At 40.7% G+C, this 14147-nt stretch overlaps 3 protein-coding genes across 4 annotated transcripts; 1 reads left to right on the top strand and 2 right to left on the bottom strand.

Annotated features, from left to right (window-relative positions):
* Positions 1-202: 202 nt before the first annotated feature.
* On the bottom strand, positions 203-5594 carry poll (polymerase (DNA directed), lambda). 2 transcript variants are annotated; one of them, XM_041035791.1, is made up of 9 exons: positions 5506-5594; positions 4690-4834; positions 4215-4368; positions 3909-4026; positions 3397-3735; positions 3050-3223; positions 2157-2285; positions 1320-1488; positions 203-1217 (listed from the first exon to the last, which is right to left on the bottom strand). In XM_041035791.1, exons 2-9 carry the CDS (start codon positions 4802-4804, stop codon positions 856-858), a joined length of 1560 nt encoding a protein of 519 aa, XP_040891725.1. In that variant the 5' UTR covers positions 4805-4834; positions 5506-5594; the 3' UTR covers positions 203-855. The 2 variants fall into 2 exon arrangements, with proteins under 2 accessions (XP_040891725.1, XP_040891724.1); XM_041035790.1 differs by having other exon boundaries at positions 204-1217; positions 4215-4512.
* Positions 5595-5765: 171 nt separating this feature from the next.
* dpcd (deleted in primary ciliary dyskinesia homolog (mouse)) lies at positions 5766-8382 on the top strand. Its single transcript, XM_041036353.1, has 6 exons — positions 5766-5867; positions 6463-6543; positions 6651-6775; positions 6945-7078; positions 7245-7347; positions 7895-8382. Exons 1-6 carry the CDS (start codon positions 5804-5806, stop codon positions 7997-7999), a joined length of 612 nt encoding a protein of 203 aa, XP_040892287.1. The 5' UTR covers positions 5766-5803; the 3' UTR covers positions 8000-8382.
* Positions 8383-10672: 2290 nt separating this feature from the next.
* Positions 10673-13879, bottom strand: fgf8b (fibroblast growth factor 8 b). The gene is made up of 5 exons (XM_041036330.1): positions 13821-13879; positions 13679-13715; positions 12886-13066; positions 11219-11325; positions 10673-10969 (listed from the first exon to the last, which is right to left on the bottom strand). Exons 1-5 carry the CDS (start codon positions 13877-13879, stop codon positions 10673-10675), a joined length of 681 nt encoding a protein of 226 aa, XP_040892264.1.
* Between the last annotated feature and the right edge of the window lie 268 nt (positions 13880-14147).

The raw sequence follows: 14147 nt of genomic DNA, 5'->3' as shown, positions 1-14147 counted from the left end.
AGTCATGTCCTTCCACATGGTCCACTTTCCTTTCCTTTTTCGTTCTTTCTTGCAATGCTATCCACCCTTATTAACCCATGTTCGGTGTAAAAAGTGTTAGAAGTCAAAAGTCAGCTAAATTTATGCCCAATTTGTCAAACTGATGTCCAATTCTGAAAAAAAAATGAAGGCACAGGAAGAGATCTGCTAATACCTTTCAGTATGCTTTATTATCATTACTGATCTGTCATAAAATATTTTGTATCAAGCACTTACATTAAAATGTCATTAAGGGGGCAGTTCACTCAACTTGCACAATCACCTATTTTTTCACTTTCCTCTAATGGCATCTAGCTCCGCAGATAGTCTGGTATTTACCTGCTGAGATTTGGAGATATGCACCTTTGAAACTTTCCTCAAAAAACTTTGTATAATAAAAACTTCACAACAACATATTTTTAATAGTGTTCCTAGCTTAATCCAGCTGCCTTCTACTAAAGAAACCGTCCCATTTTTAAAGGCTCTAGAAATTAACAACCAAACTCCACTCACTGTGTTATATTGGGCTCGCAGTGGAAGTTTCAGAGGTGAACATTTTGAAAACCTCAGCATATCCAGTGTAAACAACCTGATGGGACAGATATAATGAAGATTAAGTGAGAAAATATGTTGTTTTTGAGATGTGAGTGGGCATACCATTTTATCTGTGGAATAAAATTAGCATTCAAGTCAAACAGGGCTCATATGTGATCTGTGGAGCAGTAAAACATTCTTATAATTGGTTGTTTGAGCATAATTGCAGTTTCTCGTTGTCATCATTCATCATCATCATTATTTTTCTATAAAACCAGACATGGCATTATAATTGGAAAATCATCACCAGTCCCTTTCATGAGGCTGCCTGTATGGTATGCCTAAAAGACTAAAAACATCCTTTTCCGTCGGCGTAGGAAGTGGAGTGCCGCCATACACCTTCAAGTTTCCCTGACGCATCACGTCTTTGTTTAACGAGTGCTCTGATAGACTCATGTTTTTTGTCTTTGCCAGGGCTCTCATTGAGCGGTTAAAGTGTGCCGACCCAGTGAAATACATGAGAGAACAGGCAAATTCATTGTAGGGCACGATGATGATGTCCAGCCTCCGATGGCGGTGGCCGGGTCCTGGGAGGCGGCACACACCCATGTATTTCTTCTGCTCTCCATTCTCCTCATGTGACACCAGGTCATCTGTCAAAAACCCTTAGAAAAAGAAAAAAAGGTTCTTTCACTTTCTCTGAGGGAATGCAAACCTACAACTAAGACATGGGAAAATCCCTTCCACCTGAAAAAGAGGGAGCTTACCACTGTCATGGAGGGTCTGTAACACTTTGCTGAAAACGCCCTTGTGGGACTTGCCATCAGGGTGAGATATAAGCACATCAACATCTCCACATGTGGCTTTTCCCCGACGGTAGGAGCCACATGCCATTGCCACCAGGCCTGGATCTATAGCCTGGACGGCATCCCTTACCTGCACATACCCAGAAAAACAAAAGGACAATATAGAGGGTTAGGGTCATCTATGCTAGAGTGATGGAGATATGTTAAATCTTTGTATTCTCAAAAACTGAAGAACACAGTGCTTAATTTGTATGTTCCCTCTTTTTACTGTCTTTCCCACTGGCGAACAACTAGGTTTTTACCTGTTCCCAGCCAAATACTGGGAGGTAGGCTCACTAAAGCGTCACATATTATTCTGACAAGCCTGAGGGAGTACACATGCTTTAGTCATCTGTCTCTGCATTTTCTATCTGGCAGCTTTGAAGGAAAAAGAAAATCCAAGTAATACTATCTGAAAACAACTAGCGCTGTACTCAACGCTCTGGAGCGAACAGGTATCTGGCTAACTTAAGGTGCAGCAAGTTTAAGAGTTAGTTTTCCCCTCTGGGATGCTCCACTTTGTGAGAATACAGTCTGGTTTTCCCATTATAAAGCAGTCAAGGAAAGCTGACACAAACTTTTTCTTTCCTACTTTAAGCCTCCTGCTTCCAAATTTCTGAGGGTTAGAGGGGGAATTCAGAGATATCTCACCTCTGTGTACACTACTAAATTTTCTGAAATGGTGTAAGAGGCAAACATATTTCAGTCTTCATCACAAAATGGTATATGTAGCTGGGGCGACAAATGAAGATGCATTACCACTTTCTCAATGGCTGCTGCTTCTTCTCTGGGCATACGGTCTAGAAAGTCATCGTAGTGCTTGAGTCCTATTTTCTGAGTGCTGTTCAGGTGGGCTTTTGTGCGGATGTCCTCCAAAGTGCGAAATCCCTGATATACAAATAACATAAAAAAAAGGTGAAAAATACAATGTTATATGTTAGACATTTGCTTCATGTCTCCTTCTTTCCTTAGTTATTAATTTAAATTAAAGCCATAAATAACATACCTGATGGAAATCAACTTTCTAACTTGTAATTTATTCATGAGGTATTGTTTTACCGAATAATAAAAGCCTCAGCAGAAGAAGCTCCAAATTAAGTCAAATACTTACTTCTGATACTTGTCTTTTGAAACTGATATTTATATCAATATTTTAGAGTTCAGAAAAATCTGGTTACAACCATATTAACCATAAATATTTTTAAGGCATAATATAAACAAAGCTTTTTGATAACCCTTTTGATAAGAGCTGTGACAAGATAAGTATTGAACGGGATGTTTTACAGTTGAAAAACACAGTGCTCATTAATCTCTGGTGAGCAAATTGTGTCATGGTCACATTGTTTCTTAATTACCTCTTTGGCATTTCTGGACTGCAATTTCTTGTTCCTTAATTGAATGATGTATACGTAAATAGCAGTGTACAGTCAATAAGCTAAAAAATTGGCACCGTATCAGTAAATAAAACAGATTTGTCCCAAATGTAGCTAAAAGACGAAAGGTGGAAACTGTAAGTTCAGACTACAGACATGAGACCCATATGTTCAAGCATAACATGCCTACAATATATTAGTCCTATGTGTGTGTGTGTGTGTGTGTGTGTGTGTGTGTGTGTGTGTGTGTGTGTGTGTGTGCGTGTATGTATGCCTTACCTGCTGGTACCACAGTTGCGCAGTCTTTGCTCCTGCACCCCAAATGTTAGTGAAAAGCTCCAGTACTGGCACAGCCTCCCCGATGTGGTCTAGCTTCCGGAGATGACCACTCTCCATTATCTCATCAATTTTATCGGCCATTCGTTTTCCGATTCCTGGAATCTGACAAGCCTCCTGAAATAATTGGAAAAAAACCTTTTCATTTAGGACTGAAAATAAACTAAATAATTCCAATACTGTGCACTAAAAATAATCTGTGCACTTCATCATCCAACAAAAACTACTTGCTACTAAATATCCAACACCTTACCAACAACATAATATGAAAAGCATCTGTGCTGCATTACCTGATATGATGTAACAGGCTTGTGGTAACTCTTCAGCGCGTTGACAGCCTTGGAGTAGCCAAGCGCCCTCCACTTGTCCCCCTGGTGTGTGTAGGCCTTAGCCAGCACTTCTAGTTTGTCTGTGATGTGCTTGTTGAAGTTATTACTTTTGGACTGTGAGGACTGGGCACAGACCCACTTCCCCGGAATCGCTTTCTGAGCAGCAGCGTCTGTACTGGGGTTGAGGCTTGGGCCAGGAGTCTCCTCTTTGGGGTGTTGTCCAGTGATGAGCGCTTCCAGGTCTCTCTGAGAGACATCATCTTCTTCTCCTCGCGGTTCCTCTTTGGTACCTGGTGCTGCCTAAGAGCAGGATTTAAAGTAACAGTGTAACAACCATCCAACACACACAGACTCACTGTTCGTGTATTAGCGTTTATCCCCAGTTACATGAAATGATTACTAAGTGAAAGACTCCTAAACTCAATAAATTACATAGGAAATTTGTATTTTCTTCACATAACCTGGCAACCTACCATGTCTAAGGTCTCCCCTTGTTTGGTTTGATGAGACTCTGGCTCTACAATAGCATCTGCAGCAGGTTTGACATTTGGCAACTCTTCTTTCATATTTTCACGTTGTGTTTCAGAGTCCCTAAGTGGATAGAAAATAAAAAGATGCATAAAGATTGATGACTCTAATCTACAGCCACTGAATCTGTGCAGTGTATTAACAAGTACAAGTCTATGTCACAAACTGGAAACATCATGAGATACAGATACAGTTAAGAAAGGCTTTCAGACATAAGCCTTCTTGTACAAAAGTGCAAGTAGCTCATTCACCTCTTGGGTAAAAGAAGGCTGTAGCTGCTGACGTCTAGCAGTTGTTTCTCACTAATGCACAAGCTCACCCAAGTGCACTTCACCAGTTGGACTCCAGAGGGCATACAATCCACTTTCAGTAAGCGCAGAGCCCTGTCACTGTCCATGCTGTCATCTACAACAACATGAGTGACACCGGGACACAGTGAACTTTCTGTCTGTCCTCCATTCTGCTGAATTTGTCTTTGAAAGATCTGGCATCTGGCATTTCCTATTCCAGAGGGCAGGATGTACACTGTGACATCGTTAAAAGTGTTTCCTGAGGCAGAGGAGAGGAACAGATTACTATGAGCAAATGTGTTGCATCGTCTGGCTTCTACTTTTGTGCTAACAGGAGTTATCTATGTCTCTAAACTACAACATTTATGTATTTTCTCCTGCCTCTATGTTCCATTTGTTCTACTCATTCTCACGCACGTGCACACACAATTACAACCTGTGACTTCACATTCATCAGGTTTCTTCTTTAGTGGGGGTACATCCTTTCCCTGTAGTACTCTGGCCCTTTTAACTTTGGGGAAGGCTTTCATGATCCCGTGACGAGGTTCCATGCTGTCTGTTAAAGGTGGGGCACCAGTGGCCTGCGGCACAAAGCAGAATTATAAAGTTGTTTATAAGTTTGAGGAGTAAAACCTACCTATAAATATGAAACATTAGCTGTTTACTACCAAACGTGCATTACATCCCATCAATGTAGAGCAGGAAAAAGTGAACTATTCCTCTAAAATGCTGTGGGAGTGGGAGTGGGAGTAACGTAGCATAAAATGAAAATATTCAAGTAAAGTACAAGGACCTCAAAAATGACCCGCAGATTTTGAGTAAACGTACTGCGGCTGATTGATTTCTACCACACTGAATGTTTTGTATTAATTTACGGTGTATTAATTTACAGTATATTACACTTTACGTACATTTAACTAAACTATAAATGTACGACAGTCTGTTAGTTAATTTATAGTATAGTTTTTTTTTTTGGGACACCAATAGCAAAACCTGGGACTTGTTCTTTGCAACAGAAGAGTTAATCATAAAACGAGCTGAGAAATCAAACTGTTTCTCTCACAGTGTAGTCTTAGCTAGCTACCTCTGCTTTATGCTAACGCGAGAAACAGCAAACAGTCGTTGTTTAGACTGTTTCAGTGATCCTTTTCACTCAATATATACACTCGGCTTTAATGCATTTCTACATATGCATATATAATTGCGTATTTGAAGCATAAAACTTATTAAACTGTAATATTTTGGGTCTTACCCCTGTTCAGATGGAACCATACACACAGAGCCCACAGTAGACGGACACTATTAATTCAAGCATTTCACTTCCGGGTCATTTAGTTGGCTTAGTTTGGTTTAAAATTGTAGCAGATTAATACAATTGCGATTATAACGTCTTCACACGAAATTATGTATGTGATACGTTTTTGAAAGATAAAGTGAGGTTAACCATGTACATATATACACACATATACATGTTCTTGTGGGGTTGCGTATTGACGTCGGTTGCTATGGTTACGGAAGTGGTCCTGTGCAACAGAAACATCTACCGAGACATGGCTGTGCAGAGCTGGGTTGATGTATTAAAATCATCAAAGAAAACAGCTTTGATACACGACGGTGAGTGGTAGGGTACAACGAAGAAAAACTGGCTTAAAAACTGACCTAAAAAAAACTATTTATCAGAACCTGTAAAACTTTGCCTAACGTTAATATATAGTTATTTTCAGACTGTTAGCTAATGTTAGCTAACATTAATGTTACTAGGAAACAAGCAGGTGGTGATTTCTCATCAATAGAACAATGTCTGAAAAGGTTGTGTCAAAAAAAGAAGAGGTATAGTGTGAAACACTGCTCTCGGTATCTTTAAAGACTTGCTAAGCATCTTGCTAATTGTGAGAGCTCTCAGATCTACGAGTCTGGTCTAACCTTCCTGTTAGCATCTGTGCACTATCATTTATCCATTCATGTTTGTTTCTGTTTACAGCAATTACAGCTGCTTTGATTGATCCAGTATTTCATTAAACACTATATGTTGCAGAATGAAAGTAATAATTAATATATTATTTATATAATATTCCTTCTATAATGCTAAAACGTCAGGTTGTGTTTGTACTGAAACGACTTGGCTTGTTTGTGCTAAACTAGAAACACATTCCAGTAATCTTTTTTCCCCAAACTTGTATGCTAATATGTTTCTGAATTCCACCTCCAGGAAAAAGGAAGATTCATTACCTCTTCACAGATGGAAAAGAAATGGCAGAAGAGTATGACTTGAAAACAGATGAGCTCATTGGTAAGCAACTACTTTTGAGTTTTACACATTTGAATGGGACTACTAACTTATAGAATTTCATTCAGTACAGGGAATGAGTTAATGTCTCTCATTTTGGTACATTTCAGTACGAAAGTGGCGTCAGAAAAGCACGCTTGGATCTCAGGGCCAGTGGCAGGTGGAGGTCGGGGAGCCACTCGCAAGCTCTGTGGCATCTTTGGACTCAGATGTGATCAAGGAGAACTGCTCCAATGTGGGTTTTCGTCTCTGTTTTCACTGATTTTGACTCTAGAATTACAGTCGAACCACCACATATTCTCATGTGAACTTTGATTTGTTTGAGTGTACTTTGATTCCTTTGAGAGAAAACACTTGTAATTGTCATATTTTTAAAACAGACTTGAATTTTTCTGTTTCCACAGCCTGTGTTCATGCGTAAAGACACAAAGAGCAGCTTTCAGTGGAGAATCCGCAACCTTCCCTATGCCAAAGATGTCTTCAGTGTTTTTGTGGAGCCATCTGAGAGATGCATCATCATAAAAACCTCAAACAAAAAGTAAATATGCATGAGAACAGTGCTTTGCATGGCCATTGTGTCATTCCTGTGATACGCACTTGTTGCATGTAATCCTTATGTCCTCCCTATAGATGGCACTGTGTACAATACTTTCATCTATACAGTGGTGTGATAAACCTATGACATCCTCTCCATGTCCCCTCAGGTATTATAAGAAGTTCAGTATTCCTGATTTAGATCGCAGTCAGCTGCCATTCGACTGCTCTGCCCTCAGCTTCACTCACGCAAACAACACGCTGATTGTCACTGTAAGTCCTACTGTACAATGAAAAATAAATTGATCTAAACCTCTGTTATAACACCAAATGCTTTAAAAATAAGGGTGCAAACATTAAAGATTGATTCAACCAAAATCAAATATTGAATGTAGGACTCTGAACAGTATTAATTGATAAAGATAAATAATTGCAAAAGTATCTGGATTTTTTTTTTTTTGCAAAGAAAATCTCCTACAAACTACCATCATCCTCACTTGCATAAGATACTTTTTAAACTGTGTTCATGTCCATAAAAGTATAACTTTGTTTATTTGCATTTCGACTTGTTGCACGTTTATTTTATGCAAATCATGAGGGTGAGATGTTGGTGGGTTTTTTTTTGTAGCCCAGTTTCTCCTCTGTGCACCTGTCAATTTTTTTGTCATCCCAACAATATTTTTAATGCACCTAATAATTGTTCTTTTCTTTTTTTCTGCTTGGTATTTTGTATGTTCTTTCAATATGACTACAGTGAAGGATTTGCAGGAGGGAGACAGGGAGAATGTTGAAGTAATTATTTTTCTTCTCTCTTGTCCAGTACAAGAAACCCAGAGAGATCTTAACCCTTGAGCAGGAGCTACTGAAGGAGCTGAAGAAACTGAAGGGGACTGGAGAAGGGGACGTCGACTGCAAAACTCAGTGAACTGTGAAAGTGGGAGCGAGAGAATAATTCTGAGTTGCATTTAAAGCAGAACCTCACGCAGTCATTTTCCAGTCACATGTGAGCTCTACTTTATCTTATTCCTGTGAATCTCTTTTTGAAGAAGAGCTCTTCTCAGTGCCTTGTCCATGGCTTAATGTTCCTTATTATGTTTACTAATGGGGGTCCATATAGTAGAGCTGTTAGTGTTGAAATGTGTCCTGCTTTTCATATTTGATGCAGAAATATTCAGTAAAATGTAATTCCAGTGTTTCTCAGTTTTACAGACAGATATTTTAACTTTGCAGTTGGACCACAAGTGTTTTCCCAAATTATTTCTTTCACTGAAAAATAATTTAACAACTGACATTAAATATTTGTATGGATATTTAAAATTGTATTTTTTGCATCTGGTTACCAAACTTACCAGGGAGCCATTTTGATGGGGGTCACATAACCTACAACCCTCCTTTCATTGATGTCCTTGTAAAACACTCAAAACACACAATGCCTCATCCCTGTTCGTTCCGGGGTCACTGTTACGAGCACATCCCATTTGTGTTAACTGAATACCCGTATGTTCTTTGCATGTACTGGGCCACCCTGAAAGCCATTACTGAAACTAGTGTTACCGTTTCCCATTACAGGAGAGGGTCACTCTGACTCCACACACACACAAGTTAGAAATAGGTGCAACTGTTGAGTTTTGCTCCAAACTGATGTAATATTGTTGTCTAAGAGAGACAAATATAAAGTCTGTGCCGCACATCTTTGGCATATGGGATTCTGCGTATATATATGACGTACAGAAAAAAAAACTAATTGTATTGATCCTTGTTTCAAAATATGATTTGTCTTCTTTTTCTCAAAGTTCAATTAAAAAAAAAAGAGGTCCCCGTCAGAAATACTTAGACAGTGGATAAAAAAAGAACAGTGCTGTTTAAAAGAGACAATGGCATTTAAATATAGATTGTTTCAACCTTGTGATTCCTTGCATTTTTTTACCACTTGTCCAAACCCAGAGAGCAAGTGCAAAAAGCAGAGACAAAACCACAGGTCTCTCTCACTATTGTGCTTTGTCTTCTTCCAGATGGAAAGAACAGGAATACAAGAAAACATTTTAAAAGCAGTCTGCCCGGTTGTTTTGCAAATTCTTCAGACGGACTTGATGGAACTTTGACACGACAAAAATGCATTCATAAATACTTGATTAGGTAGTGTTTGTCCAGTTGGTTTTTTTTTTTTAAGACATGCAGCGCTGATTCTAAATGAATGTAAAATGTAAAAAGTGTCTCCTGCAGAGCAGATGCATTAAATTCCAAGCGTTCATTATAAGGTCTTAATTTTGCTAATTTTCTTAAATGCTTTACAGTCTTCAGCGCTCAAGCTGCTGTCAAAACAAATTCCTATGGCAACAAACACCAACTAACAAATTGGACATCCAGCTCAGGCATTGTGAGAGCAGCAGAGTTCCTCTGTTCAGGGTCTTCTTCCTCCCCTGTCGTTTGGCCTCTGATGGTCATGCTCAACTGCTTCTGGGAAGAGGGTTTCTTTTCTGCCTCCCTTTCACTCCCGAATGCCTCTTCCCAGCCATTCCCCCTCTTTCAGCCGATGCCACATTTTGCCACACAGGGCCTGATGCTTTTTCTGCAACCCCTCAACTCCCTCGCCGCCCCCCCTTACCCCTCCCTGTGTGACTGGCTTCTTTTTGATAACTGACCCCTCCTCGTGTTATTATTCGAACCCACTATTGTATAACATGCCCTTTTATATGAGGTTTCACAAAGGGCCCATTTGATCAGAGAGTTACGGTGTGCGATCGTGAGAAATGCAACTACATGGTGGTAACCTTTGTTTGGACCAAAATGGTGGGCTGACCTCATCGCTTTTAATGCATAGCTCGGGCCATTCAGGCCCAAGTCTCACTTGCTGAGCACATTGAATTCAGTAGCCTGTCACAGATATTGCCCCTCAGTTATCTGGGTCTCCAGCTTGAGGAAGAGGAAGGAAAAAAAAACAACTGTTTTTTGAGGGCAACCAACGTTGTATGCTAGCTTTCCATCCCACAACAACCACACAAGAGAAGAGCCAAGCAGGATGTGAACGGATTCTTTAGTGGTTTTAATATACACTCTACAATAAATATTTCCATCATTTGACGTAATTTACATTTTTACAGTAAAAATATATTCATATATGTAGAAAAAAAACAGGTTAAAATTCTCCAAAATGGCCTCCTAAAGGCAAGATAGCATGTCAACTGAGACTCAGATGCTGTAACCACAAGAAAATCCACAGATAGCTGCCATGTCTAGCTTCATTGTATTCATTTCTCTTTTAAACATTCTTTGTTGCTGAGCTGGTTAACTTCTAACCCAAGGTTTTCCTTTATGTCAATGCAGCTGAGCCCTTCAGCCCTTTAATTGCCCCCTGATTTAATATGAGAAAAAAAATCTTTCCTAAAGTCTGTCTGAATTGGAAATAACTAGCAGATTAGATAGTCAACGTTTACATACAATCCAGTACAAAGAATTACATAATAAGTCCACAAAAATGAGGCAAAGAGTGTATGGGCACTTGACTGTAAAAGTTGATTTTGCTGTCAGCACTTGTTTTCTCTTGTAGTGGTTCTTCTGTGCTGGTTCATCCACAGTTCTCCCTCAGTGGTTTCAGTCCTCAGCGGCCCCCTGAGCGCTGGTGATGGGAATGTTTAGTCCGCTTGCTGAAAGGGTGCACGGGGACAGGGAGAGGAAGAACATCAAACGGTCTCCTCTCACTCAGCAAGTGCCCCCTGGGTAGACGCTTCATGAAGTGGGCCTCCCTCTGATGCTGCTTGGTCTTGGAGGCCTTCCTCGGACGGCCCTTGCGTGTGAAAGCCATATACCAGCCCTCGTACTTGGCGTTCTGGAGAGCCGTGTAGTTGTTTTCTAGAACAATCTCGGTGAAGATGCAGTCTTTGCCTCGTCCTTTCCTCTGCGGAAGAAAAAAAAGGGGAGAAGCTGAGATACTTTGGACAATTTCCAGGAAAGAGGAAACATCGTCTTGAAACCTCAAGAGGGCGGCTCAGACGAATCTCAAAATCTAATTAGCTCTGGCTTCGAATATGTCTCAACAATGTGTTGCCATAAGCTGCAAATCTGGAATAACATTTCCAAGAAACAGACAAACTTCAAGATGTTGCTGTACTCTTATGCAGCCACAAATCTATGAATTCCAGATTACCTTGCCGATCAGCTTCCCCCTCTTGTTCATGCATATGTAGTATCCTGTCTTCACCCCTTTAATACGAACACGACTTCCAAAAGAGTCTGTCTCCACCTCCAGTTTAGCTGCACAGACAAAACAAATCACAAATAATGAGATGACACAGCTCTGACATGGTGCAGGCATGCAGATTATGATGTTACAGTGTGTGAGACAAACGAGCTTCTTTCCTCTGAATGTATTCTTTATGTGCAGTCGAGACTGTAATAAACTGGAATTACATCATGTCATCATTAAATGGCATTAAATCGTTTTGAGCAGATCATGACCAGGGAACCAGAATCATGAAGGTAACATATAAATTTTATGATCCAGCAGCCACCTTTAACAAAGCATGCAAGCCGTCCAAAATAGCATCAAATGATAGTGATTTCGCACGGCGTGATTGTTGTTGAATGTCTGTAAATGCTGTGCTGTGATGCAGTTCAGACTGGGGATAAAGGAGAGTGAGAATACTGCGGTCAGGGACACAGCCACAAGCACAGAGCAGCGGTCAGATTTGGGCCGGTTACAAGAGTGACACCCACTTAGGATGTGCAGCCAGTGTGTGCATGACTGACTCTGAGTGTGTGTATTGTGTGTGCGTGTGTGACTGTGTGTGTAGGCAGGCAGAAATTTAAAAGACAAAAGAGCACACAGGAGAGGCAAGGAGAGGAAAAGGTATAAAGTGAAGATGCTGACTTCACCGCTCCTTATAAATTGAGTCATACATTGAGTTGTAAAGCAATGAAAATTCCTCATAAAATCAGCCTCCAAAAAGCAGGCAGCAGGCACAGAGAAGTGGATGGATGATGGTGGCTGTGGTGGAAAGATGGCTAGACACACCAAAATCCTTTGGTGACAGTCATTCTGCTCCCTTCAAGTTTAAGACAGTTTTTTTTCCCCTGGTTGAAGTAAAGAAAAAAGTCCCTGCTGAAGTCCATCATAGCAGGTGTCAAGGTCTTTCTAGACCACCAACACACTAAAGAAATAAATTACCTTCATAAGGTCATAAAAGATGGCAACACTGATGCCACTGACTTTGTTTACAATTTCTCCTACTGTTTCTCCTGGCTCACTCAGTTTGCCTGCTGGCTGCCAAAAACGACATAATTTATACCGCTTTTCAACGCCGCACCGCGCACCATTGAATTTAAACTATTCCCGTGTTTGTAAGGTGAACATGTTTCGTATTTTACTGTTTTCCTGAAGTTTGAAACCATTGAAATGTAAGAAACGATGGCCTTTAGCTGTCATCGCTGTTTGATGGCTCTGGCCGTGGCTACACCGGGCTGAAAGAAGTGAAGTGGCCTCATGGTTTCGGAGACAATAAAAACTGCTTTCCCCTCTGAACGGATTAACATATGTGGTCCTTTGTTCGGTTATTTGAAACTATATTTAAATATGTAATTATCCAGGCAGAGCCACCCCAGGGGAGGTTAAGCTAGGCTATTAGCAAAGCGTTCAAAAGTGAAATTACGTGACATTTTCCCGTGATACCTTGCGTATCTCATGCCCCCCCCCCCCCCCTCGTCTCGCCGCTTACTGAGACCTATAGTGGTTTAATTGACATCCATTGTGGGTTTTGTAATTATAACACACTTTCCTCTCAGCTGGCTCTCTTCCTCGGTCCTTTTTCATCTTACCGTGTACCGCTCCGTCGTCTCCGTTGGCGTTGACCCTCTTGTTGGCCAGGACCTGGACGTGTTTCCCGCTGGTGCGGCTGTACAGCTGGTAGGTTCGGGTCAGCCGGCGGCTCGTCCGGTCCGACAGCCGGCTCTGCTCGGTGACATGGTGCTTGAAATTAGGAGGAGACTGCACGGAGTTCTGTCGGACGATATGGGAAACACATGTCACGGAATACGAAATCACTTTTTAATGTCGCAGAAATTTTACTTTGCAACTCAGGAAAGCCTGAAAATATTAATGTCAACTGTGAGGAGATGTAAAGCTTGACAGTCAAACAGCCAAGGTCCTTCTGGCCCACAGTTCATCATGTCATTTATCATATTTAAATAAGTCATCCTGCTTTTTCTCTCTTTTCCCCACATTTTTTTCATAGATGTAACTTTTTTTTTTAGAGATGCTTTCATGGACCCTCGGGATTGGCATTTCCCTTTGATATTTTTTTTTTCTTTTACCACCGATGATCTTTCGCCCCTTCTTGACTTCTTTTTTTTTCTCATTTCAGCATTTCTCCATCCACATGTGTTTTAACAATTACTTTTTAGGCTGCAGCTTACCTCTTTTCAAGATGTTTGAATTGTTGCCAATTGCCAATAAAATGTTTTCATTGTTATTGCAGCCCATTGCAGATGTAGAGACGGTGTATTATAAGCTGCTGCGCATGGCGCCTGAATACCTGTTAAGTTTTACTTAGTAAATTATAGAACTTAACGCAACATTCGAGATTTTTATTGAAGTGAAAATGTGTGTTACCTGTGCATAAAAGCAAAGCGCCGTGAACTGAAGTAACCTGTGGAGGAAAAAAGAGGGGAGACAAATTGAAAAGCTGCAACCTGTTGCTCTTATTCAGTGAGTTGCATAAGCAGCTGTAATACCTTGACACCTCTTTACTTACAGATAACCTAACCTCGATGTTCTCAGCCTCATCTTGTAATAGTTCAAATATTGCTTCATGAATACTCCACTGATTCGGTGCTGGAAGCTCTCGGAAATAATGTTCCTCCTGGTGGGGATGTCAGCCCAGGTTTGTGCCCCTCTTGTAACACATAGAAGGTGATAGCCGTGACAATTAAGAGATCCGAAACTGTCAAAGTCCCATGCGGGTAGAGGATCCACTCTCCACTCTACTGATACATGAAAAAGTCCCCGAAGATTTAAAGGCGGTGCGGTGCCAATCCAAACTGAAAGTCCGGAGAAAGTGTCGCTGTCACCAAACCACCTC

The sequence above is a fragment of the Toxotes jaculatrix genome, chromosome 4 (assembly GCF_017976425.1).
Source record: "Toxotes jaculatrix isolate fToxJac2 chromosome 4, fToxJac2.pri, whole genome shotgun sequence".
NCBI classification, from domain to species: Eukaryota; Metazoa; Chordata; class Actinopteri; family Toxotidae; genus Toxotes; species Toxotes jaculatrix.
Note: the sequence above shows the minus strand (reverse complement) of the source record. Positions and strands in the feature narration are given on the sequence as shown.

Coding starts and splice junctions, on each gene's coding strand:
- poll (XM_041035790.1), bottom strand. CDS start 4,804: ATGGAACCTCGTCACGGGATCATGAAAGCCTTCCCCAAAGTTAAAAGG. Junction 4,027..4,214: donor AGCCTTCTTTTACCCAAGAG/GTGAATGAGCTA, acceptor CTATCCACTTAG/GGACTCTGAAACACAACGTG. Junction 3,224..3,396: donor AGCCTGTTACATCATATCAG/GTAATGCAGCAC, acceptor CAATTATTTCAG/GAGGCTTGTCAGATTCCAGG.
- dpcd (XM_041036353.1), top strand. CDS start 5,804: ATGGCTGTGCAGAGCTGGGTTGATGTATTAAAATCATCAAAGAAAACA. Junction 6,544..6,650: donor GAAAACAGATGAGCTCATTG/GTAAGCAACTAC, acceptor GGTACATTTCAG/TACGAAAGTGGCGTCAGAAA. Junction 7,079..7,244: donor ATAAAAACCTCAAACAAAAA/GTAAATATGCAT, acceptor ATGTCCCCTCAG/GTATTATAAGAAGTTCAGTA.
- fgf8b (XM_041036330.1), bottom strand. CDS start 13,879: ATGAAGCAATATTTGAACTATTACAAGATGAGGCTGAGAACATCGAGG. Junction 13,716..13,820: donor ACATCGAGGTTAGGTTATCT/GTAAGTAAAGAG, acceptor TTTCCTCCACAG/GTTACTTCAGTTCACGGCGC. Junction 11,326..12,885: donor AGACGACGGAGCGGTACACG/GTAAGATGAAAA, acceptor TTGTCTGTGCAG/CTAAACTGGAGGTGGAGACA.